We start from the raw sequence: 22657 nt of genomic DNA on the forward strand, positions 1-22657 counted from the left end.
CAAGAAAGAATATTTATTAAAGTTGAAAGACACTATAGAAATACCTATTGCTTGCATTAGGTGCAGGAAATATGGTCACCATGTTACGAATTGTAGAAAGAAAGAAAAAGACAAGAAAGAAAAGGTAAGGTTACAAGATTACAAAAGAAAGTAAAGTACAAAAGTCTTTCTAAAGGGAGAGTACAAAAGTCTTTCGGGGAAAGGGAAAGGAAAGCTAAAGTCTTTCTGAGTATTGGACCTTGGAAATGGACCTGTAATTTTTGAACCTATATTTTGAACCTGAAATTTGAACCTGTCTTCTGTCTTCGAAGTCTGTCTATTTATAGATGAAGTGAACCATGGTAAGTCTTCAAAAGTAACCTGAGTTAAGTGAAGTGAACTCAAGTTAATCTGTCGGTAGAATCTTGAACAGTAAAAGTCAAAAGTCTATCTTGAATAGTCTGTCTGCACGTGAATAATATTCTGTCAAAATATCTTTCAAAATATCTTTCTGGATCTTTCTGTATCTGTCTAGACTGTAATGGATCTTCCTGGAAGCTATTCATGCATGCCGGTGAATAGTGATCTGTCGTTGGTGAATAGTGATCTGTCGCCGGTGAATAGTAATCTGTCGCCGTTGTCTATCGGAAGAGTATTCTGTCTGTCTGTGCCTTCTGTCTATCAATCTGTATCTGCGTAGTTATCATAATCTAGCAGATCAGAGTTGTCCTCATCATGCTCGTGGTACACTCCATAACTATTACATAGGGCACAATATGAAATAAGACGGTAAATAGGACCACGATCCTTTGCTGTCATCAATCTGGGATCTTTAACAATCTTTCTTTGCCCAATAAGCTTTCTTGCTGAAGGTCTTGGACCATATACAGCTATCCTGTTGGTGTAGCCATATAAGTGGAAGCCTTCTCTGTCTAATTCTTTCTGTACATCATTAATCTTGTTACTCATGAAATTGGACCATTCTTGAGCCAGAGTACCTGGATCATCAAGTGATAAATAAGTATCTCCTGTATACCAATTATGTTCAGGGATACAACCCCAATCATGGATAAGAACTAAAATGTGGGCTGGTTGAACTTCCATATAATAGCTATTATTCCAGGCTGGAAGAGTACTCCAGATTAGTAATTTCATATAATTAAGTCCTCCAATCTGCATGGCTGCTTTTCGGATGACATTAGGAAATAAACTGATCTGATCTGCAGAAGTTATGGTTAATTTGCTGATAAACCCAGCTTCTAGCATTTCAGATAGCCAAAAAGGATCACAAATTACTGGATCTTCTGTCTCTGTATTGATAAGTAATCCCGGGTAAGGATTGTATCTGTCTCCTAGTCCTTCATAAACTCTGTCTGTATTTCCAAAACTTTCATACCATGTAGCTTTATGAGATAGCCATGTATCGTCTGTCATATCGTCTGTCCTGATAATTGCTGTAGAAACTAATACTGTGAAAAGATGAATCCATCTGTCATAAGAACTTGTTAGGGCTTTATGAGTCAATATTTTCTGTTGAATTTCAGGAAGTAAAGCTGTGATGGCAAGTCTCGTATTTTGCTAAATCTTAGGGTGGAGCCTTGAAAAGCTTGTTCCCATAAGATAGCTTTTTAGAGACTGTGATTCTGTCATTGTGGAGCTTGAATCTCCATCCTCCTTGCCAGGGAGTTGACAACTAAGTGCTTCAATAACTGCACCAGTGTTAACAAGATGTAATTCCAAAGCCTGAAGGGTCATTTGGAATAAGGGTTTCTGTCTGAGGGTAAAGGCTGCCTGTAAATTATCAAGAAGTAGTTTAATATGAAAATGAAGGTCTGTAAATTCTCCGTCTTGAAACATAAATTCACTGTCGGGCACTTTTTGCAAAATTACACTTTTATCACCACATGAATACATTGCCTTTGTTAGCAGTGTATCCTGAAGGGATATTGTCTCTTTCGAGACGCCTTCATGCATTTCCGAAATTTTTACTGAAGGTTTTCGGGTACCTTTGGGTTGCACCGCTGGTGCTTTGCCCTTGTCTTTCTGAGAGAATCTTTTACTCATGGTAGTCTGCAATTGGGTTTTTGGAAAAGGATTATATTTGGAACAAATAAAAACTTCTTTCGAAATTCTTCTGTCAATGTCTTTCTGTGAAATTCTTTTGAAATATTCTATAAGGAAAACAATAAAAACATTTATAAAACAAATAAAATTTATAAAACAAACTTTTCGTTGTTCACTTTTGTGCTCTTTCTGAGTAGCAATAATATTAGAGTAGTCATGATGGGATCTGTCAAGGTAAATGGGATTTAGAATATTCCTTAAATCTAGTATGATTCTGTCCATGCATGTACTACTATATATCTCTTCGTAATGTCTTTCATTAATAGGACAATCTATCAGGGGATTAATTCTGTCTGTTAGGAAATTGAATCTGTCATTATTCAAGAAATTATCACAAATAATATTTTCTTTAATGATTAATAAAGAAGAGTCTGTCAAAGATTCTTTTATTAAAATATCTGTTATATGAATATTTAAAAATGCTATAAAGGGTGTACATTTGTCATTTAGTACTTCTATCAGTCTATCAGTATGTCTGTCATTATTATTAAAAGAAATAATAATTTTACCATCTATATTCTGTGTGGGGGCAATAGTCTCAAATTGCCATCTGTCAGTCCATATACTATTAGTCCATGCATATTGATTACAAAAGACTATATTCATATCTTCGTCTTTTATGCATTCGTCTGTAGATTGGACTTTTTGTAAGAAAGGAGAATGAAAACATATCTCTGTCTCTTTGTCTTTCTTTTTGTCATTTTCTGTCAATTGATTAACAAGTAGCATTTCTGTCTGTAAAGATGACAAACTTCTTTCAATTCTATAGATTCCTCTATCGTTGATATCTGTTAAAATAGTAACCTTTTTTCACAACAAATTTTAAGTGACTAATTGTTATTAGCTTTAATCGAATCCACTATAAAAATTATTTTTTTATCTACTAGTAACCGTCAGTAACAATCTATTATAATATTCCCACAACTAACCTTAGATAGTTAGTTGTTTTTAAGTTATAATTTCAACACACAAATAAACAGGCCAGCAATTATAAATAAATATAATAAATAAAAAAGATAGAGATACAGCGTCAGTCAAAGGTGGCTGACATACTTGACATTCTACTGCGCTAGATTAGAGTAGTCGGTTCATAATACATTTACGGAAGGCAGTTACCAAAGTCAAATACCTTTTGACATTCTTGCTCTGTTTCCATACAAAGTACGTTCATTAATAGTTTCAGCCAATTCCTAGGTGTTGCTTTCGATTTCCTTATCAATCAATTTATACGCATCATGACCTATCAAAAAAAAAAATTTTATACGCATCATCGTATCAAAAAAAAAAAAAAATTACACGCATCATATTTTTAAAATAAAAATTCACACAATACTTATATCTTTTGAGAAAATGAATACTTATATAAAAAAGAAAAGTGAAATTTTATAAAATTGTACATTCTTTTTAAAAGAAAAAATGATAAATTTTATAGTTCAATTAACATTTTATTTAATGCTTTTAATAAGGATGTCAAGAGTTTAAAATTTAGAATTTAGTTTTTTTCTTCTTTTTTTAATCTATCAAAAGAATACAAATTCACCAGCAAACTGTTCATGTTCCGCTTTATAATCCATCTAATTTTGACCCATTAGTATCAATTTTTATTCTCTCAACTAGGCCATTTTGCCTATTCAAGATCCTAAAATCACGTATCATGGTGTGTAAAACTGTGATCTTTACACTATACTGGTAACTGAAGCAGTGAAAGACGTGTGGCTGTTTTGATAATGACTATGTCACAGCATAGCAAGTAGCAACAGTGCAATACTTTTTACAGTTTTACTTTCCAAAAGAAGACAGATCATATCTCTCTTTTCCTTTATTCCTTTCTCCTTTATCAAAGCACCATTTTTAAAGCAAGACCACAAAAACCAGAAGCTTCTCAATTCATTTACTCAGTCTGTACTATACACCCCAAATCAAAAATTGTAACTCCCTCTCTCTCTGAAAAATATCTGACAAAACAGTCATGTCTGGTTAGAACTTAGATTTAGATTCTTCTCCACACACCACTTTGCTTTACTATCAGTTCTTGAATCCCCCATAACCAAAAAAAAAAAAAAGAAGAGAGCAAAAGCAAAACACCCACTTGCCAAAAACACTCATGTATTTCACAGAGCCAAGTATGGGATTGGGAGGTTGTTCCAAAACCAAGCCAACAAGTCCACCTTCATTGGCCTCAATATTTTTCTTGCTCTTGCTCACACTCTCAAATGTTTCCTCAGCAAACCCACCACCAAACCAACCCATCAAAACCATTGTGGTTTTGGTCTTGGAAAACAGGTCCTTTGACCACATGCTTGGGTGGATGAAAAAAGCCATTAACCCATTAATCAATGGAGTCACAGGTGATGAATGCAACCCTTTGTCCACCAATAACACAACCCCAAAAGAAGAGTCCATTTGTTTCACTGATGATGCTGAGTTTGTGGATCCGGATCCGGGTCATTCATTTGAAGCAGTGGAGCAACAGGTATTTGGGTCTAGTTCAATTCCCTCTATGTCTGGTTTTGTACAACAAGCATTGTCCTTGTCACCAAACCTCTCAGAAACAGTTATGAAAGGCTTTAGGCCTCAATCTGTGCCAGTCTATGAAGCTTTAGTACGAGAATTTGCTGTCTTTGACAGGTGGTTCTCTTCAATTCCTGGTCCAACACAACCCAATAGGTTGTTTGTGTACTCAGCTACTTCTCATGGTTCAATAAGCCATGTTAAGAAGCAGTTGGCTCATGGGTACCCGCAAAAAACCATCTTTGATTCACTTCATGAGAATGGTATGGACTTTGGAGTTTATTTCCAAAACATACCCACAACGTTTTTTTATAGGAATTTGAGGAAGTTGAAGTACATTTTTAAGTTCCATCAGTTTGATTTGAAATTCAAGAAAGATGCTAGAAATGGTAAGCTTCCAAGCTTGACTGTGATTGAGCCAAGGTATTTTGATCTTAAAGGAATGCCTGCAAATGATGACCACCCTTCTCATGATGTGGCTAGTGGGCAAAAACTAGTTAAAGAGGTGTATGAGGCATTGAGAGCTAGTCCTCAATGGAATGAGACCCTTCTGGTCATTACCTATGATGAACATGGTGGGTTCTATGATCATGTCAAAACTCCTTATGTTAATGTTCCTAACCCAGATGGGAACACAGGGCCTGCTCCTTATTTCTTCAAGTTTGATAGGCTTGGTGTTCGTGTGCCAACAATTATGGTCTCTCCTTGGATCAAGAAAGGGACTGGTAAGCTCAAATTTTCATGCTTTAACCTTTGTTTAGTTTGTCAATCCAGTTAAAAGTCTTTTTGTGTTGAACTGTTGATGTTAGAAATTCGTTGAGATACATAGAATTGTGTTTGGTATTTAATTGCTTTTGAACTATATTATTATATTATAGAATGCTAGCTTTTACGGTTGGTAAGGTTCCAATTCTATTTTGATATTGCTGAGATAAAGTTGGATTAGGTAGTGCTTAATTTTGGTTAATTTTCCAAATGCTTGTCTTCTGTACACATTTGAGTATTTGGGTTGAAGTCAAATTTATTTTACAAGTTGGAAATTGATTCTTGATTAACACCAGAAAGGGTGGTTATTGATGATTTGGTTGTTATAGTGCTTTAATTGCTACCTAATGCCTTGGTCCATATTTTCGCCTGAGTGTTTGAAGCTTCAAACTTGAGTTTACATGTTTTGTAGTCTCACTTTCACTTTTTATTGTACTGATTTGCATCTGTTTTCACAGTGATAAGTGGCCCAAAAGGGCCTGCTCCAAACTCTGAGTTCGAGCACTCTTCAATCCCTGCCACCATTAAGAAGATGTTCAACCTCTCCTCTAATTTCTTGACTCACAGGGATGCATGGGCTGGGACATTTGAGCAGGTTGTTGGGGAATTAACCTCTCCTAGAACTGATTGCCCAGGTATCTATCTTACTATTTCAGGCCCATTGTAACATTTTGAGATTAATTTCAATGCACTAAAACTTAGGTACAGTTCCTTAGGTGCTTTAAGTATTGTAACTTAGATTCCCTAGCTGAATTTGACCATCTTTTTTATTTTAAACGTTTCAAGATATTTAAATAAGAAATCTTAGCTAGTGTATTATGCATTTATCACAGAGACCCTGCCAGATGTGACACCACTGAGGACCACAGAAGCAAAGGAAGACAGTGGGCTATCGGAGTTTCAGGGAGAGGTAGTTCAACTAGCAGCTGTTCTTAATGGTGACCACTTCTTGAGCAGCTTCCCAGATGAAATGAGCAAGAAGATGAATGTGAAAGAAGCTCATGAGTATGCGAGGGGTGCTGTTTCAAGGTTCATAAGAGCAAGCAAAGAAGCCATCAAGTTAGGTGCAGATCACTCTGCCATTGTAGACATGAGATCTTCCCTCACCACCAGATCCTCAATTCATAATTAATCAATTGGAATCCTCCTAGATCATGTATTTAGAGTCCATGTCTTGCTCAGATATATATCCAGTATAGTGAAGTGGAATTTTAAACAAGGGGAAGCAAAGCTTTTCTATAGTGATTTGAGTAATTCCCATTGTCTCATTTGCGTTATGTGGTCATGAAGGCAATCTTTTTTTTTAAAAAAATGTTAAGAAATGGTCCCTAAAGCAATTTAAAAATAAGAACAGAACAACTTCATTGACTCCAGTGCTTATATATTGCTTATTTTGAGAAACCACCGAAAATAACAATGACAAAAGGGCTTTTAAGTTGTAGGGATCAAGTAAGTTTGAACATGCTGGTTGAATAAAATTCTTTACGAGCTACCCTCTGCAAAATTGAACGCTTCTATGAGAACTCGGGAACCATTCATCTGCGAAATTATACACTTCTATGAAAACTAGGGAACCATTCAAGCATACATATATCGCCTTTGAAGTGATTCTGTTGGTGGCACCAACACAGTTAATTGTGAATATCATTTTACCAAATATATATATATATATATATATATATTTATATATATTTTGGGTAGAAACAGAGGTCTTATATAATTATAAACAAGGTTTATACTTCATACATCAACAGCTATAGCTACCTTTCGGGCACATAGGCTATTACTCCCTAGGCTGATCATATCCCTTACATAACACGAATACACAAAAGTAGGGAAGGTTTCATATATAAGCAAAACTTGCTGTTGGTGGTTTCCCTATTTTGCAAGACCATCGACGCACTCATTTGCTTCATGGTATGTGTTGTGCACTTGAACCTCCCATGCTTGTGCCATAAGGCTCCTGCAATCACATAATAAAGGAAACATGTCAAGAGGGAAATTAGAGTTCTCATTAGTTAACTAGGTTAAGACTATCATAGAATCAATTTCAAGGTGGATAAATTTAACTCCCAAGTCCCAAGCCAACTTAATCCCCTGACGAACTGCTCCTAGTTCTACCACATTATTGGATGTAATGCCCAAATTCAAAGAAAAACCCGATATCCATCTCCCAGAGCTATCTCTCAAAAGACCTCCTGCCCCTGCCATTCTTGGATTACCTATAAAATTGTCATCCGTGTTGAGCTTTATAAATGGTTCAGCTGGAGCAGTCCATGTAACTAGTTGATACACCTTATGTTGCAAGTTAAATGCAAGGGCAAGGAATGCAAGTGTCTTTCACACCAAAAATGACAAGTAGCTGATTCAACTTTGGAAATTAATCTCTTTAAAAAACGGGGGGGGGGGGGGGGGAAGGGGTGTTAAGGCGGATTTATATCCGGTGCAATCCTCCACACATCTTTAACTTTTGTGATTTATGGCTTATATTTAAAGTGGGGGTGTCCACGGGTCAGTTCGGATCGGGTTTATGGCTAACCCGAGACCAACCCGATAGAATCGAGTGGAGAACGTTTTGACCCACTGCCAACTAGCGAGGGAGTCAGATCGAAACGGTCGATTTTGCACTAGAAACACGGTCGGTTCGATCGAAACCGTCCACAGTGGAAAATTCAACCAAAATAGTTGATTTTAGGCCAAAATGCGCTAGATCCAATTGATATCTCAACGAATCTGATGAGATCTCGCTAGATCTGGTGAGATTTCCACCAGATCTGGCTGAGATCTCACTAGATTCTGTGATATCTCCCCAAATCCAACCAAAATCTCAGAACAATCTAAGGTATTCTGACCAAAAACTCGTCGAAAAATTCTAATTTTACTAGATTTTGGTAAGGCTCCAGTCAGGTCGGCTGAGGCGGGTTTTAGAAGAAAGTACTCACCATCCGACCTGCCGGACTCAGTTTCTGGGCTTTGTAATCCGCTGCTGACCACTGAAGCTCATGGATCGATCGCAGGTGGGTCGGGTCTGGTCAATTGGATCGGGTCCGAATTTGGCTAGACACCCCTAATTTAAAGCTAACTTTTTAACTTTTGATCTGAACCGTTTAAAAGATATTACACCGGATCTCAATCCTGTTTAAGGCTGTCTACTAATCAACTATCTCCTCACAAAATGAAAGCTTTATAGAGTACTACCTTTTTTATTTATTTAAAATTGTGTAGTCCAATAGTTAGCATTTAGCATGGACGATTAGGCAGAATTGGGAGACAAAACTTGCTGGGAAATAAATGTGCGAGCCTCTTTGAATTCCTAGCATTCGTGGCACCCAAACAAATTGTGTACATCCTACAATATCCATGGCTTCTAACGTGCAAAGCAAGATTCATTCTTAAAAATTGACTTCCATTTTAACGAATTGCAAATAAAAAATAATTAATTTAGTTGGCTTTAATGCAGATATACTCAATCTCGATAAAATATCCATGAGAGAGAGACAGAGAGAGATAGGGATGAGGGACACCACGAAGCAATTAGCCGCAGCCGCCCATGCAAATCAGAATAGCATAAATCAATGTCCTAACAGCATTGCCACTCTCATGTAGCTCTGTGGCTACAGAGCTGGCCGCAAAATGATACGATGCCAACGCTAACCACTTGCTTATTCACGCAAAACATATTGGTGCTCATGTTTATGTAGTTTTCTTTAAAGGATGTTTATGTAGTTTTCAGAAGCTGCTGTCTTGAGGAATAGATCAACCTGACCGTTGCATAATGGAGCCAGACGAGACCAGATCCCCAAATTGCAGTTCTTATGGCTCAAACTCCAGGAACTTATACATCAAATTACGCATTAAAATCTAGCTGAGTCATTTCGTACATAAATTGAATGAAAAATCTCATCACATTAATGACTACCAAGCATAAACTAGACTATTCAAATCCAATCCTTTACAGCAAAATTAGGATATACAAAATCCTTCGCTTCACTATTTCTCATTCAAAATTTCTCTGAAATAATCCTATTCCTATGTGAAACCTGATCATCCTCCTTTTAACTTCAAAAATGAATATATCTCTAAGTTCAACAGAAAGAGAAAGAAAGTCGGGATGGAAGCATCATCACCTCATGTGGAAATATGGGCTAAGTCAATTCTTAGGCAGCACCATTATTTAGGACGAAGATATCTATACTGAACTTCAGACAGCACAAGGACTTTGCCATGTAGATATGTCAGTAATAAGATCTCGTAGCTGATCTATGAGAACCTTTAGATAGTTGTTCTTGTTTGCAAGCTCCTACAATCAGGAACACAAGTAAAAACAGAGTAAGAGAAGATGAGCTCTCAACAGGTCAACAATTTCAGAAGAAGCATGGACCCACTACTGTGAGATGCTGATTTCCTTAAATATTCATTATTTGAAGCATAAACCCATCCCAGCCCCATAAAGGACAAATGTCCAAGCACCATTCTAAGAAAGGAAATTTGATACAACATAGCCTTAAAACCATAAGATTTCACCAATATAAGTATACAACTCAAAGAAAACTACCTTTCTTAGATTAGAGGCTCGCTCTTCTAACTTCTCAATGTCAGCCTCTGGGGATAGCGGGCCGCCTGGAGTTGAGTCCATTTCAAATGCTTTCGACTGTTTCAACATGACTAAAATTGAGTTAGCTCAAGTTAAAAGTTGCACAAAGCAAACTCTACATTTCTATTGCTTCCAAAACATCTCATTTCGTAGGAAAATAACTTCAGAATATGATTTATTAAATTTATTAACAAGATACAAAATTAGCCGTGGAAAGACAGTGGCAGTAATTCAGCAATGGCCATACTTGGTTTGCTTACTCTCATCATTCAAACAATTTAGGATTTCAAAAGAAAAACACTCCAGTCTTCAAAAGTGGAAAAAACATAGCTTCTCACTAGAGTTAAACTTAAAACCACTCTCTCATTCACGGTATAATCCAGTCCTATGATTTTGAGGTGTTCTGCATTTCCTACCTCCTCTACAAGTGATTTCTTCTTTTGCCTTTTATAATTAATTTGTGCCAAAGTTTTAGCAGAATAATCAACAATCAACCCCCACGCCCCAACTCAAACCAACCTATAAAAATTATTATTTGTCTAATATCTCATTAGAAATCTAGCAACTTATGTCTATTATATACATTATCAATACAATAATATTTTTACCCCTATAATTGATCCCAATCTCCCAAAACGTTTATCACATATTACCTAAAAATTGACCTTATAATTCTAATAAAATTTCCCTGCAAGACATACTGTAAAAAATCAAAATTTATCAACCAAATGCTTGCAACAAAACAAAGTTGTGAAACAACCAAAGGCTCACAACAAAACCAAATGGCAAAACAGTGAGATAGGGATTTGAGCTTTTAATCTTCTCAGTGCAGCTATATCCTCACATTAAACTTACTAATAAAATTTTACAGCAAACAAAAATTATCAACCAAAGGCTCACAACAAAAGCCAATTAGCAAAACAGTGAGTTAAAGTTCTGAACTTTTCACCTTCTGAAAGCTATATCCTCAAAATATACAACTCGCAAAATTTCACATAACCAAAATTGTCAACCAAAAGCTCACAACAAAAACTAATTAGCGAAACAGCAAGTTCAAAGTTTTGAACTTTTCTCCTTTTGAGACCTAGCCATTTTCCTCAAATTTTTAAACTTACCAATAAAATTCCCAGCAAAGCAAAACCTCAAAAACCAAAATTATCAACCAAAGGCTCACAACAAAAACCAATTAACTAAACAGCAAGTTTGAAGTTCTGAACTTTTGTCCTTCTGAGACCTAGCCATTTTCCTCACATTAAACTTGCTAATAAAATTTCCCAGCAATCAAAGCCTCGAAAACCAAAATGAACAACCAAAGGCTCACAACAACAAACAATTAGCAAAACAGTGAGCTAAAGTTTTGAACTTTCAACTTCTAAAACCTATTTCTTTCACATTATACCTCTAATAACATTTCCAATCTTAACAAAACCTCAGAAACCAAAGTTGCAAAAAGCTCAAAATTCACAACAAAACAAAAACCGAAGGCTCACAACAACAACCAATTAGCCAAACACTGAGCTAAAATTTTGAACTTTCAAATTCTAAAAGCTATTTCTTTCACATTATACCTCTAATAACATTTCCAATCTTAACAAAACCTCAAAAAACCAAAATTGCAAAACGCTTGCAACAAAATAAAAACCAAATAGAGAAACACAGAGTTAAATTTTTGAACTTTCAACTTCTAATAGCTATTTCATTCACATTATAAACCTCATTGACATTTTTAAGCAAAACAAAAACTCAAAAACCACAATTGCAAAAGGCTCACAGTGATTCACAACAAAACAAAAGCCAAAATTATCAACCAAAGGCTCACAACAACAACAATCAATTAGCACAACACAGAGCTACATTTTTGAACTTTCAAATTCTAAAAAGCTATTTCTTTCACATCAAAACCTCTAATAACATTTCCAAGCAAAGCAAAAAATCAAAGACCAAGATTGCAAAAAGCTCACAACCACAAAACAAAAACCAAATCAGCGAAACAGTGAGCTAGGGTTTTTGGAAAGAGTTTTTCACCTTGTGCGAGTTCGGAATCGCGGCGAGAATCGTACGGAGCGAGTTCACCGAGTTCTTATACCGACCCCGAGCCTCTTCGAGAGCTCCTCCACTTCCGCCGCCGCCACTCTCGCCGTGATGCGCGGAATTATCGGAAGAAGCCAAGTCGCCGTTTACGACGACGCCGTTTGAGGATTGGGAGGAAGGACCGTTCGTAGTAGTAGAAGAAATAGTGGAGGTGCACCACAAGGAAGGGTTGCAGAGCTCGTCGTTCATGGAGGTGAGGATTTGGAAAGCGGACTCTATGGTTTCTTCCAGAACCTTCTGGCCATCCATGGCCAGCTCTTGTGTGCTCTTAGAGCTCGTTATCGCGGTCGCTGTTTTGTCTTCCATCTGAGTTGAGGATCTGTTTGGTTGCCGAGAAAGTTTCGCGAGCAAAAAGAAATAGTTTGTGCTTATTTCTGAGAAAGAAAAAAAGAAAAATTTTCCTGCGTTTTTTTCTCAGCTCCCAAACTGAGAATTGAATGAAATAAAAGTAAAAACGTCGACAGCAGGGTTCGAACCTGCGCGGGCGAAGCCCAACAGATTTCAAGTCTGTCTCCTTAACCACTCGGACATATCGACGTTGATGGCTTAAGTTAGTATGAAAAATTAAGATTAGTAACGGAAAAATTTTGGACCCATTTGATGTGTTTTAACAACCATTTTTAGTTTTTTTGAAATACGTGTGATGAAAAAGTGTGTGAAAATACATATAATATTGTTTAAAATTTGAAAATATGCGTTTAAAATGGTGTACCAAACAAGGTTCATTCTCATTTTTGCAAATGCTCGCATTGGTTCACTAGTGACACTATTTTTATTAACATTTAATCGTAATATACAATCGAACAAAATTTGTATCTTTAGATTTATTGAAAAAAAGTATTGTATTTTAACTTTGTTTAAGATTGCAAGTCTTAAGCGATGAATAATTACTTTCATATGAATTTGCTACTATTTACCTATTTAATATTCACTGTTTCACTTTTAACAGATATAGCATAATAGCATTTGGTTGAAATTTTTTTGTTTGTTTTGTGTTTTTCATATTTTTTTTATGCTACATATGAATTGGAATAAATTGATAAATGTTGTCATGTGTTTGTATTTGTAAAAGAGCTGTTATATGATAATTGAAAAGATCAAGGGCGGCGCCACCTTGACTTGAATTTATATATATATATATATATATAGAGAGATGGGTTCAAGTTACACCTGGTGTAACTCTTGTGAAGTTACACCTTTTTTCCACCGTAGATTTGTAAGTGATCTAATGGCTAAAAAAATATCATTAAATGCTATTACTTTCCATCTCATTCATAATTAATACTAGTATTTTTTTTCTCTGTCTTTATTTATTGTTTTTTGCTTGATAAAAAGGCACACTGCCATTTTTAACCACTTGCATTTCTGTACTTGAAAAAAAATAAAATAAAGCTTTTGCTTGATTAAAGGGCCGCAATGAATAATTGCTGCCCCAGAAACTGATTCTGAAAAGTGATGCAAGATTGGCGCCTTTCGAATTCCAACCATTTGGGCTAGTTCTCTAGCAGTGGTAATGTAATAATCCTACAGAAAGGTGAAATGAACACCACAGTTTAGTGATGCACCATTGTAAGAAACATGAAATTTTTTAAAGATTAAAAGAAAATGATGCGTGCAACATATATTTGTAAGAGTATTGTTAGATAAAACATGTATAGTCTTTTTCATTAAGAATTACATGAAGTGTGATGCTTTGGTACGTTTTCTTTCGAAACATATTTAGCTTTTATCATGGTGAAGCTGTCAAAATGCAAAATAAAATTGTAAAACAGGATTTGTTCTTCACTCGACCGATTTCTGTCTCTTCTTCTTGAGTTCTTGCTGTAAGTTTTCCATTATCGATGTTAGCTTCAAAATTTTCTTCTGTAACTTCTATCTGATTTATCTTACAGGGTCTACTAGAAAAACAATAAATAAGGAGAGAGAGAAAATACTAGTATTAATTATGAATGAGATGGAAAATAATAGCATTTAATGATATTTTTTTGGCCGTTAGATTACTTACAAATCTACGGTATAAAAAATGTGTAACTTAACAAGAGTTACACCAGGTGTAACTTGAACCCATCTCATATATATATATATATATAATTGTAGGGACGGAGTTTGGATTTGACCCAATATAGGATTGAATTTAGCCCAATAAGCCCAAACAATGAATTTGTAAAGTGTGGGTGAAATAACTAGTTCTATTCAATAAGGAAAACGATAACAGTTATTGATTTAAGAACATCAAACACAATTAAGATAAGAAAATTTGTCCTCGGCACGACCTGAGGAGCTATGTTACAATGTCTTATTGATGAACAAGATTACAAGAGTTCAAAGGATTATTAAAAAGATTTCTTAGTTTTTTTTATGATGTCTTTTTTTTTTATGCCACCTTTCCATGCTATATACTATAATCTTAGTATCATCTCTACCATACACGTGTAGGTTAGATTCTAGGAACTCATTCTTGTCCCATCCAACACCTCCCAGAACCTTCAACTAGCAACTGTAAGGCTGCTTAATCACTGTTCAGGTATCACCTCCACATTAATGCGGTCAGAGAGTTAGTTGGGAGACATTTAATGTGGAGGTAGCTTTTGAAGATATTTGTTTCCTCCATTTGCTCATCCCTTATCTAATGTCCGACTTCTAGTTGTGATGCAACCTTGAAGAATGTCCAGGATGATAAGACATTCTGACTAACCTCGGATCTCCGTTTCCAAGATGACTTTTCTACTCGGATATATTTTGGACTATCATACACAATCCTTATTTCTTCTTCTCATACCATTCTCATAATAGCATTATTTAACCATCCTTGGATTTAGTTAATATCCTCGGATTGGACCATAGGCCCAATTCGTACAGCTTTAATAGTACCTTCTAACTAATTAGCCCACACAATAATAATTTAAAAAAAAAAAATTTGTCTATCTTTCAAAAAAAATTTGGGAACACCCTCAGTTTTTTTATACTAATAATATTAAAATTGTGTCTATAATTTGTTCTACATTCAATGGATGAATGATTGCTTGGTTGGGTTTATTGAAAGAGATGTAGCTTATAACATTGATAATGAGACTATCATGCAATAATTTCAAATTATGAAAATTTGTAGAAGGCAATTGTAAACTTTATATATTTGTGTGTTTTTTTTACTATTGTTGTTGTCAATATATGAATTTCTCTTTTTATTAGATTGTATAATTTATACTTCTTAAGAAACACCCAAAGAAAAATTCCTAGAGCTGCCACTGGAAAAGATTACCCATTTATAATTTTAGTCTTATAATTTGTTACATAATGGGTTGGAAAAAATAATTCCAAACCAGTTTTGAGCCAAACTTTGTCCATATTTGATATTATCATCCAACATGACATGACTTTTGCTAGTGTAAATGAGAGAAGTTTGCCATTTAACATGATTTTAGCAACTATTTCATTGGTTGGCATGTTTTCAAAACATTTTAGTCAACTAGCATTTAAAGCCTTAGAGGTCGAGTTCAATGAAGAAACTTAAGTCTTAGAGACTCGAGTTCCAAGCTAATGTGGATAAAGCATATAGAGAAAGAAGCAGATTGGAGATCTAAAGAAGAAAAAGAACCCATAACCTAGCATGCACGAACCCATATCCAACTGTAGAAACTTGAGTTATAAAGACTCAAGTTCCACGTGGATTTTTTCTTCCACATTAGTTTGCCACCACTTGGAACTCAAGGCTTAGAGACTTGATTTCCTTCACTGAACTCGAGTTTCAGAGTTTCGAGATATTAGTTTAAAAAATAGTTTTACAAACTTGACAACTAACTAAATTGTTCAAAAAATAATGTTAAATGGAAAATTTTCCCGTGTAAATGGGTTTATATCAATTAAGAGTTTTGTAACTTAATAGCATAGTATAGTTTCTCTTATGAAGAGAATTTGGATTCAAATCTCACTTTGCCACTTGATTTAGAGGATAAATAAATTTATTTAAAGTTTATAAACTAAATTTATATAATATTTAAAATTTAAAACATAGCATTTATTATTACTATACTTCTATTGAGCCATATCAGTATAACATTTTAGTCCATTATATTTCACTTTAGTCCATTTCAGTCTATTTGCTCTATTTCAGTCTACTTAGGTTCATTTTAGTCCAATTTAGTCCATTTTTGTCAACTTTCATCCATTTTGATCCAATTCAGTCCTATTCGATCCATTCAGATCAGTTCAGCCAATTCGATCTATTTGCTCTCTTTCGATCCATTTTGATCCACTTCAATGAAAGCTGAAACATTTTGCATCTGGATTCTAGACGCCTCATCTAGCCAACAAGGCAACAACTGAACTCAATCATTTGGATTCTATCGCATTTCTTTTTGTTTTGTCTCTTCCTCTCCCAAAAATTACAACTGAACTCAACCATGAACCGTCATCATGTTTCTTTTTCTTCTTAGTATCATTTAGTTTAGAAATTATTTAATTTTTAGGAGAACAAAATTATCTAAAATAAAATTTAAAGAGTAAAGTATTTATCATGTCACATTTCAAAATAATTATGGGTGAGTAAAAAAATGTATAGAAATACGTATAATGTTATTTAAAAACTGAAAACATGTATTTAAACACATGTACCAAACATAGCCTAAATATTTTCATGCATCACATGGATTTAAGACTAGTTAATTATTATTGCACACGTTTAGTTATACGCTGCTGTACACATTTTTACTAAGTGTATGTTTGGATAGTGCGTTTCACGTCTGCGTCCGCGTATTTCTTTTTTTTTTTTTTTTTTTCAGCCGCATATTGTTGACTTTTCAGCCATGAACAGTGACTTATGTACTGTTCATGGGCCCCACAAACTTCACTTTTTATCAACTTTTTCATTAAAAATAGGTCCCACGGTACTATTTACACATTTAAAAATTATTTTGCTACAGTGTTTTCAGTTTTCAGTTTTCAGTTTCAGCAAAATAAGTTCTATCCAAACAGACCCTAAGTGTCGCTACACAATACGGAACAATTACCACTCTAAAATAAAGTCAAGAAAACGGCACCGTTCTCGGAGGACATAAAATAAAACCGAAATGGCTGGTGTTTTGAAAGGATAACAGACTTTCACAATCATGAATTTGATTGGTCATCTTCTCCCTCCACTTCCTTCAACTTCTTCCAAGCCTTCAACCCCCAAGACCTCTCTTTGCCTTCAAATCCCAGAAACTACTTCACTAAATCCAAACCCAAAACCCATTCTCTTATCAAAGCTACTCTCTTTAGCTTTAGCTGCAACTTTAAGCTCCCCATTACCTTCTCTGGCAATCCCTTCTTTCAACTCTCAGTCCTTTCAACTCCCTCCTAGTCCTACCACTCCATTCTCTGAGTCCAAGACTTTGGAGACCGGACTCGAAAATGGGTACGTGTTGAAATTCATTTTTCTTTAATGGGCTTTGCTCTTTTTGTTGAATATATATTTTTATAGGTAGTTACCATCGGACTTGAATCTATGGCTATGTTTGGATACATTTTATTATAATGCTATTTTTATTGTTAGGCTAAGACATCAATACGTTTGTTTTTTGGTTACATACTATGTTGTGCATTTATGTGTAACGGGTTTTGCTCTTCTTGTTCACTTATAATAATATGATAACATTAATATTCCATATGTCATATGTGTCTAACTTTCATAACTTGTTTGTATTTTAAAGAATTCCCAATAAGATTAGAAAATGGCTTTCACTGATTTTCATTTTTATATTCAATGACACTGCTTTTTTGCTTAGTAGTCAAAATATGACCCTTATGTGTTCAAATTTCAAGGTTTGCTGTCAACCATTTGAGAAAATGTTATGTTCTTGCAGGAAAATCAGACCTTGCCCATCAACAAATCCAGGTTGTGTATCAACAAATCCGAAATCATCATCATTTGCCTTCCCTTGGACAATTCCTGAAAATTCTTCAGGCAATGCAATTCAGGTTCTAAAGATATATGCATTCACTTATAGGCAATTTTATTTCTTTTGGATAAATCTTTAATATTCTTAAAGAGCAAAAAATTTACAGCCTGGACACTCAAACTAAAAAAATTGCATAAACAAAGACTCCTCACATATTTACAAGTCCAGAGCACACCATAGCTCATAAGACACCTGATCCTCATGAATTCTAAACAGCAGACTTTTTAAGAGAGTCCTTACTAATGACAGAGTAGGGTATTTCCCATTTACAACACAACACTGTATTAAGAATAGAATTCCTAATGATGTGTAACATGCTGTCTAAAGATGTGCCTTGACATGAATTCTGGCATTCCTTTGAAGCCAGACATGATAAATGGCTGCTCCCAAGGTTATCTTGCAGCATACAGCTCTAAACTTTTACTTCTCAACTGCCTCAAACCACATTCCATGATTTTCTTCCATCTCAATTTTCAGATTGATTACAAGACAGATGAATCTCATTACTTCCTTCCAAATTCTTCTAAGAGAATTTAAATAACAAGTGGTTTCTGCTCTTAATTCCATTTGTGCAGACAATACAAGCTGAGTCCCCTATAAAGTCCTACTCTTTCAATCTGTCCTGGGGTTATCATGCAACCAGGCTACCCAAATAGATCCTGCTTGTGCAAATAAGATCCAGATATGTTTCAAGATAGATGCTTTATTCCAATACTTGATTCTTTTGGGACCTAGACCACCTGATTTTTAGGCACACATACTATTTCCTAAGAAACTTTACTACCAGTCTACCAACAGTAGAGTTGTCCTGTCCTTGCCACAAAAACCTGTTAAGATTATTCTCAATAGCAGTGACCTTTTTAGGTAGAATGAAGATACCTGCTCAGAAAACTTGAACACTAAACAAGACCGATTGAATAAGTTGCAGTCTCCCTGCAAAGGAATGGTGTTTTGCTGTTCAGGCATTAATCTTTGTTGTAATCTTTTCAATCAAGGCCCTGCAATCTTGAAAACTCAATCTTCCATAAATTAAAGGGACTCTCAAGTATATGACAGGGAGTTTTCCTTCCTTAAATTGAAGAGTACCAATTATGTGCTGCTTCAAATGAGAAGGCTTAACCGGCACAATACATATCACTCTTCTCAGCATTTGTAGCTAGGCCAGATAAGCCCTTAAACTCCTCAAGCACATATTTAATTAAGAGAATTGATGGCTGATCAGCATTCGAGAATACCCTTAGATCATAAGCAAAATAGAGGCAAGTCAATTGTGGGCTTTGGCAATTTGGACGAAACTTGAAAGCTTGGAACTCCTGAACTTTTGACTGCAATAGCCTAATACGTACCTCCATCACTAGGACAAATAAGTAAGGAGATAATGGATCTTCTATCTTATTCCCTTCATTCCTTTAAAAAAAAAAAAAACAACCGAGTTATCATTGAGGACAATAGAAATCTTTGGAGTGGTAATGCACTCCACCCAATCAATGTATTTCTTAGAGATACCTACATTACATGGCATTGTAAAGTGAACCCCAATCAACTGAGCCGTATGCTCTCATGAGATCTACTTTATAAGTGCATCTAGCTTTCCCTTTATCTTTATGATAGTTTTGTACTATTTCTTGTGCCAATAGGATGTTTTCAGAGATACTTCTTCCTTGAATGAATGCTATCTGATTCTTACTAATTAACCCAGTCAAACATTGCTTCAATCTATTACCCAGGAATTTTGGGAAGACATTTGTAAATGACATTATAACATGATATTGACCTAAACTCACCCATTATTGATGAATTGGTTACTTTAGGGACTAAAGTAATTATTGTATCATTTATCTCTCATAGGAGTCTACTTAATTCAAAGAGAGATGGAATTGCCTTAACCACATCATCTTTCACGATTGACCAGGCTTTTTTCAATAAAGTCGGTTGTAAATCCATCCGGACCAAGTGATTTGTCCCCAGCCTGAGAAAATAAAGTTCACTGGATCTCCAATTCTGTCATATCATTCTGTAAAATCTCCTTCTGAGCATCAGAGATTTGATCCCTCAGAACTTGGTTGACTCTATTGATCTGCTTTTCAGTAATGCACTTCTCTGAAAAACCCAACAAGTGCTGCTAAAACTCCACAGCCGTAATTTTAAGTTGATCTGAGTTCTCCACTTTATTTCCATCTAAATCATAGAAAACTTGATAAGTTCTTTGCATTTCTTTTTTTCACCACCTTATTATGAAAATAGGCAGTATCTTGATTCCCTAGGTTTAACCACTTGTTTTTTGTTTTTTGCTTCATAAAAGCCTTTTCAGTATTTCTTGTTGATATACACTCTTGCAAACTCTCCTCTTAAAGCATTAGAGCTGGATTACCAGGATTCTGCTGCAAGCCTTTCTGAACAGTCTCTAGGCTCAACCATGGTTGCTATACTTTTTGAGAGATACTCCCCTAAATATCTTTGTTAACCTTTTTTAATATTGTCTTCACAGATTTCAGCATCACATACCATCTGTACATAGGGGTGACTTGTACTTCTATATCCCGTGCTTTTTTTAATCCAAACCAGAAAATCCCTGTGGTCAGTCCAATAATTGAAAATTTTAAAAGGTATTGGGACCAAAGTCTTTGTTATCACTCATGGAGATTAGAGCTGGCAAATGATCAAATACTCCTGGAAATAGAAAATCCACAATAGCTTGACCAATGGAAGCAAACCATTTCATACTCCCAATAACCCTATCTAACTTTCTGACTACATAACTCCTTTTTTCTTTATTGTTGCTCCATGTTTAGATACAACCAATGGAAGGGTGATACACTACCTCAATATCATAGAGGCACTAACCAAACTTCATATTCATCAAAACACTTAACAGCCATTTTAAATTGAATATTCCAAGATTTCATGAACTGGAACTTGCTTGGGTGAAAATATTTTTTCTTACAAATTCTTTTTCATTTTGAGATGTAGCTGTACATGACTTGAAGCTTTCTTGTTCTAAATCTTTTGCAGAAATTGCAAGAAGCAATCCTGAAGACACAGAAAAATGCAAAAATTCAGGTTGTTGAAGATACACCCAACGGTAACTAGACTGAGCTCAACCATAATAAATGGTTTCACTCATAAAAAATTGATGACAGTCAAACTAAGGCTTAAATAGGGAAGGGAAGAGAAATTATGAACCAGTCCAGCCTTCTCTCATAGCTGTTTATGCATGAATTCAAAGTCACCCACATACACTGAACAAGTTGATTTCTAAGTGTTATGAATAGCAGATATTATATTTTAAGCAAAAGTCTTTAGACATGAAGCAGAAAAGGATTGTTTTAAAAGTTTAGGCCTTTCCTATCCTATTTCTACATGTGCTCACACACCCACATTGACACATAAGAGATTTGCATTTGTAGTGTTATGAACTGTATCAATCATTATCAAACCAGGGCCATTAGATGAGGATGAGAAGATAGATTTCAACCAGTTTGGGCCTTTATTTATTTATTTTTAATTCATTCCCCCTTATGGAAAACCACCTGTAGGATTTTCACGAATATGTTACTTTGTTCAAACCATGAGCATTATATGGGGAGTTGGGGTTAAATTTCATGGCCTTTTCTATTCTTATTTTTAAAACTCTTCTCTCCTACCTAAAAATACTAGTAGGAGCATTCAAGTGGCAGAAGGGGGAGGGGTTATTTTCTTTTTTATCCCCCCTCCCCCCAATCATTTTAGTTCTTTGCTTCTTATGTGAGGCACTACTGATAATAAGGGTAAACACAGGCCAATATTTACAAGCTGAGGTTGATGATGGAGGATTTGGCCGGGATGTGCTGGAGTTTTTGGTGAAAGGGGATGTAGTTGCATATAGGTCTATAGCCACCAAAGTAACGTATGTGTACCCCTTCACAACGGCTTTAGGGGATTCAAAGGGACAAGAAGAAAGAATGAAGAAGATTATAGATCAGCTGGGCTGGTATGCTCCAAGTTTTGATACCATGGATTAGTATCATTCAATTTTCTCAATACAAGTAACAAGTAATTTCAGTACGAGATCATGTTTATTCTAATTTATTCATTGGAGTATTGTTGATTTCATCTCTAACTACTGGTCATTTCCGTAGGATATGATAGCAGAGGATGCAGTCTTTCAGTGTATTTACTAATCATATTTCTACATGAAGCTTTTTGATTAGTCATGTTTCACGATGGTATATTCTTAATTATAAGGGGAAGAAAAGCACAAAGAGGCTTCTAGAAAGTATGGACTAGAGTAATTTTTGGTAAGTTGAATTGCCTGGCATGCTCTTGAGTGTATATACATTGTAATAAGTCATGCTAGAGTTTCTTGTCATAGCTCATGGCAATAGTCAAATGGAAATATTGAGTTGATTATGCCTTATGTTAATGAGTGTCTAGGAAATAGGTCCAAGAGATTTTATGAAAAGGATAGTAGTATATACCATTGAGAAACAGTAATTTAAGAAAGATCTGGTAATTATGTCTCATTTTTCTTGTTGTTGTCTGTTTGGTAGTTAGACATTTGGGTTCTATTATAATGTTTCTTGTTAACTTCTGGTTTCACTCAGTGGAGGCAGTGGGATCTAGCTCCATGTTTTGTCGAATCTTGTACTGATACAATTTCAACTCTTTCCTGAGTCCA

At 35.3% G+C, this 22657-nt stretch overlaps 3 protein-coding genes and 1 non-coding gene across 5 annotated transcripts; 2 read left to right on the forward strand and 2 right to left on the reverse strand.

The window, feature by feature from the left end:
• The first annotated feature begins 3927 nt into the window (after positions 1–3927).
• On the forward strand, positions 3928–6647 carry LOC115963703 (non-specific phospholipase C6). The gene is made up of 3 exons (XM_031082821.1): positions 3928–5339; positions 5838–6014; positions 6213–6647. Exons 1-3 carry the CDS (start codon positions 4208–4210, stop codon positions 6509–6511), a joined length of 1608 nt encoding a protein of 535 aa, XP_030938681.1. The 5' UTR covers positions 3928–4207; the 3' UTR covers positions 6512–6647.
• A 2567-nt stretch (positions 6648–9214) lies between these two features.
• LOC115963704 (mediator of RNA polymerase II transcription subunit 30) lies at positions 9215–12543 on the reverse strand. Its single transcript, XM_031082822.1, has 3 exons — positions 11999–12543; positions 9935–10030; positions 9215–9679 (listed from the first exon to the last, which is right to left on the reverse strand). Exons 1-3 carry the CDS (start codon positions 12368–12370, stop codon positions 9581–9583), a joined length of 567 nt encoding a protein of 188 aa, XP_030938682.1. The 5' UTR covers positions 12371–12543; the 3' UTR covers positions 9215–9580.
• TRNAS-UGA lies at positions 12520–12601 on the reverse strand. The gene has a single exon. It is a non-coding gene; the product is annotated as a tRNA-Ser (tRNA).
• A 4531-nt stretch (positions 12602–17132) lies between these two features.
• Positions 17133–22428, forward strand: LOC115962475 (thylakoid lumenal 17.9 kDa protein, chloroplastic). 2 transcript variants are annotated; one of them, XM_031081320.1, is made up of 5 exons: positions 17133–17456; positions 17905–18019; positions 21013–21082; positions 21778–21970; positions 22119–22428. In XM_031081320.1, exons 1-5 carry the CDS (start codon positions 17170–17172, stop codon positions 22123–22125), a joined length of 672 nt encoding a protein of 223 aa, XP_030937180.1. In that variant the 5' UTR covers positions 17133–17169; the 3' UTR covers positions 22126–22428. The 2 variants fall into 2 exon arrangements, with proteins under 2 accessions (XP_030937180.1, XP_030937179.1); XM_031081319.1 differs by having other exon boundaries at positions 21778–22428.
• Positions 22429–22657: the final 229 nt, after the last annotated feature.

The sequence above is a fragment of the Quercus lobata genome, chromosome 10, assembly GCF_001633185.2.
Source record: "Quercus lobata isolate SW786 chromosome 10, ValleyOak3.0 Primary Assembly, whole genome shotgun sequence".
Taxonomy (NCBI): domain Eukaryota; kingdom Viridiplantae; phylum Streptophyta; class Magnoliopsida; order Fagales; family Fagaceae; genus Quercus; species Quercus lobata.